At 50.1% G+C, this 4,111-nt stretch overlaps 1 protein-coding gene across 1 annotated transcript; it reads right to left on the bottom strand.

The window, feature by feature from the left end:
• LOC144295260 (calcitonin receptor-stimulating peptide 2) lies at positions 1 to 3,847 on the bottom strand. Its single transcript, XM_077867658.1, has 5 exons — positions 3,691 to 3,847; positions 3,360 to 3,452; positions 2,962 to 3,099; positions 751 to 935; positions 1 to 173 (listed from the first exon to the last, which is right to left on the bottom strand). The coding sequence occupies exons 2-4, from the start codon at positions 3,443 to 3,445 to the stop codon at positions 776 to 778; spliced, it is 384 nt and encodes a 127-aa protein (XP_077723784.1). The 5' UTR covers positions 3,446 to 3,452; positions 3,691 to 3,847; the 3' UTR covers positions 1 to 173; positions 751 to 775.
• Positions 3,848 to 4,111: the final 264 nt, after the last annotated feature.

The following is a 4,111-nucleotide window of genomic DNA, read 5'->3' as shown; positions in this document are numbered from 1 at the left end:
TTGATTTTATTCTCTTTAAGTTTTATTTAGTTTATTTATTTAGTTTTACTTTATTTCAAACAAGACACAATGTTTTAATAGTAAGCATGCATAAGTATGTGTCTTCCATGCTCTGCATTCTATAAGTTGTTTTCATTATAAGTTAAGAGAAGTAGAGTTCGCTTCATGGTGACCTGCAAAAAAAAAAAAAAAAAAAATCACAGCCAGAATTTAGTAACTTATTAATTGTGAAAATATGGACATCTGTTATCTCGTTGACTGTTCATAACAATACCAGCAATTGGTACTATTGTTGCCCTTGATTCACAGATGGGGGAACTCACTCGAATACAGCATCTGGGCAGGGGGCATACAGCTAATAGAAGGCAAACTCAGTTCTTGATCCCAAGAGTATGCTCTGAATCAGGGGTACCTGACAGTATAGTGTTTACACCCAGAGGATGTCATTACCTTTCAAAGGATAGAATGATCACTTGTAACTGCAGGGGACAGTCATTGAAATCTACAGATCTGTCTTTTCTGGAAGATGATCTCACTGTCACAGGGAAATACTGGTAACTTGGAGGGGAATGAACCCAGATTCTAGGAGTTTCAGCTCCTGGGACTGCCTGTTCTCTCCCCAGACACCGGAGTGGGCATATTCCCTGTGGATTTTTCTACTGGGTTGGCCCACAGAGGGTTACAGTGTGGACTGCACCCCTGCAATTCCCAGCTTTCCATCCTCCCATCTGACAGTACAAGGGCAATCACCTTCTTCCTGGGGTCATGTCACTGCTCAGGCTGCAAGCTCCTTGTGCTGGTGCCCGAAGGCTTCAGGGTCCACATCGGTGGGCATGAAGGTGTTTTTCACCATGCGCTCAGCTCTGGCCAGCCAGCCTTCCAGACGGTTGGTCACACAGGGGCCATCCTTGCAGGAGCTCTTCTGGGCAGTGAGGCTGATTTGTAGGATGGAAGAAAGGGGCCCATCAGTGAGAGGCTGTCAAAGAGAGATCCTATCTGCCCCCTGGGATAGTCATGGTAAAATTATTGCTCTGAGAGGCACCAGTTAACCTCACATTTTCCCTAAACAGAACTATCACTGCAGAAATACATAGGCTGCTGGGGAAAAGGCCATGATCACTCCCATACACATTCCCAGAGGTGTCAGCACCCCCCAAAGTGGCTTTGGGTGAGTGAGAATGGAACTCAGAACTGTAACAGCTTCTCTTTCCTGTATAAATAAACTAAAATTCAAGCAAGGCTATGACACAGAGAGAATTATGGTCCCACACTGACCCCAACACAAGGATTGTCTAGAAGCCACTTCCCACTCAAAGGCACCCAATATCCCTCCTTAGAAATAAAAAAATTCCCGAGACTCACCTGGAAGATGAAGAGACTTTAGAGCCTTGAGTCCCAGAGGTGCTTACCTGCTCCTTACTGCTCCTGTTCCCCCACTTGAGGTTGGCCACAGGGACTGCCCACTGTGCCCCGGATCCAGCTACCACTGGGCTAAGGCTACTCCTAAGCACAGGTCCCTGAAACCCTGAATCTTGTGGTGTGGCCATAGCAATAACCACCACCACTCATGTCTTCTTATAAATATCCTTTTATTCCCCAATGACCAACACATTCGCAAGCAGTACAGAGAGGGCTGCGATTCCTCAGGGGGAGTCACAGGGGTCCCCCACCTCCAGCCCCACTTCTCATCTCTTCCTGGGTGATTCTCTTCTGGCCTGAACATCTTGCTTTCCTCCCATCTGAGGGTCCAGACATCCACTGCCACAAAGAAAGCCACTGATACCAGCAACCAGAGAGGACCACACGTATCACAATATAGAAAGAAAGAAATTAGAAAGCAGAGGGAGGGGATTAGTAGGCATCCTGGATCATGCCAATGTGAGGGCGGTGGTCTCTCTCCAAGCTGCTGGCCAGGACCCTTTTCTTGCCAGGTGCTCCGACCCCAATTGCAGTCTGAGGGAACGTGTGAAACTTGTTGAGGTCCTGTGTGTATGTGCCCAGCACACAGGTACTCAGATTACTGCACCGCTTAGCTCGGAAGGAGTCGAGGCTGCAGGGAAAAGACATGCCAGGTGGTACCAAGCACCAGGTCTGCCCCCTGTGGCTATTGCACAGAAGGCTGGACCAGGGAGGGCCAGTTTGAGTGGTAGCTGTAGGGGCAGGCAGGAGAGCAGCTCATATATACTCCATTAGGAGAACCTAGAGTTTGCCAAGCCAGGACAGTATGGGGAAGGACTGTAGTGGGGGAAAGGTGGCCTTTTCTGACTTTCCACATGCTGCAGTGCATCAGTTCTTCATGCAGTGTAGTGAGATCCTTGTGGTAGCTGCATGTGCATCACTCGCCTTTGACCTGGTGGTGCCAGGGCCAAGCCAGGGGATGGAGTGTGCTCCAAGCTCAGGGGACTCTGGGAGGTGATGTTGGGGAAGGGTCTGGCCCCAGGACAACATGTGCGTCTCCACAAATCCTACACATCTAAGGACCCCAGACCTACTTTGGACCCTGCTCTACTTGACCCCATCTTCTGCACGGCCTTTGGCTTCACCTTGCAAATGTGTAATGAAGTAGGAGAGGAGGCCATGTGCAGGTTTACAAGAAAACAAATTTCTAGTTTCCTGAGCTATATGGGATCCATCTGCTGGCTTCACACTTACCAGTCCTAACTCCTCCAATGCTGGAAGCAACCTCAGTATTGCCAGCTCAATTTCCAGAGTGGGGGACTTCATACCTTCCCCAACTGCTTTCAGAAAGGCATCTTTTTACGTGTGCTCTAACCATAGTCTCTCTGTGTGACCTGTAGTTTCAGTGGAGACTGAGATCAGCTGGACCCCAGGCTGAGGTGAACAGGGGCAGCGTGCTGGCCTCCTGTCCTGCTGTGTTCTCTCTTTTTTCTTGGGATATGCCTTCCTGGGCATGACAGGAGGGAGGGGATGCCCTGAGCTGAACAGGGTGGTGAGCCTCACCTGGAGCCCTCAGTCTCCTGCTCCTGCTGCAGCTCACGAGCCTTCATCTGCACATAGTCCTTCACCACGGCAGTCAGTAGGACGCATATTTCGTCCTCAGTGAGCGTAGCAGATTCCAGTGGGTTCTCCAAGGCAGACCTACAGAGACAAAGCAAGCAAAGCACAAGCACAATGGAGGTTCTGAGTCCCTGTCTGCCACTTCTCCTGGATAAGTAGCCAGGCTTCCTGCTTTTTGTGAGTCCTCTAAGGATGTGGTCACCCCAAATCCTAGTGGAAAGGGCACGAGTCCCATGTCCATTTTCCCCTGAGAGCTGGGGGCTAAATTTTTACCACAAGAGAGACAGACTGTTTGGTGTTAAGAGTAAGATGGGAGTGCATTCCCAGCAGAATTCTCTTACCTGAATGGTGCAGCCTGTAGGATGCCTGCTTGATACATGACCAGGAGACCAATGGCCAGAAACGGGGACAACTTCCAGAATCCCATGACGCCTCTGAAAGAGAACAGTGATACCATAACTTACAGTTCAAACGTCCATAGGTCATGAGACTGTCCAGTGTTACCTGGGGCAGGATCCTGAGATGAATTGCAGAGTAACAGAGATTTTGTGATGAGGAGACCCAGACAGTAGTCTGTGCAGGCAGGGAGAGCAGCTACAAGAAAGATGAAAGCAGAAGAGGGAGAGAAGAAGGAGAGAGAATCACACAACCAAGCAGGAATCTCGGGATTACCTGTCTGCGGGCAGCCGGTGGCTTGGAGCACAGGCGGTGGCAGCTGTGGCAGTGTTGGTGTCCGATGGCACCGTGGATGTGGCAGGGACCCTTGAGCTGAGCAGTGGCTCTGCTGCCTCCCAGCACCAGCAGCTGCTCTTATTCCCGCCGCTCTGGGTCTGGGCGGGGGTCCAGGAGCTCTGAGCAACCAATGAGGAGACAGATCTCAGTATCTGATGGATTGTGTCACCCATTTGCGTCTATAACCTAGAACACTCAGCGGGATCAACCCACTTGTATTTGCATTGAGGTCATTGATGGGGGTGGAGGGAGGGAGAGGGATAGGGGGTGGGGGGAACCAAGGAAAAATAGCCTTAATATGAACAGGAAGTTGAGGGCAATTTGATGTCATGGTTCATTTCTGCTGGGGTTTGAACGTGTG

This window comes from Canis aureus, chromosome 23, assembly GCF_053574225.1.
Source record: "Canis aureus isolate CA01 chromosome 23, VMU_Caureus_v.1.0, whole genome shotgun sequence".
NCBI classification, from domain to species: domain Eukaryota; kingdom Metazoa; phylum Chordata; class Mammalia; order Carnivora; family Canidae; genus Canis; species Canis aureus.
Note: the sequence above shows the minus strand (reverse complement) of the source record. Positions and strands in the feature narration are given on the sequence as shown.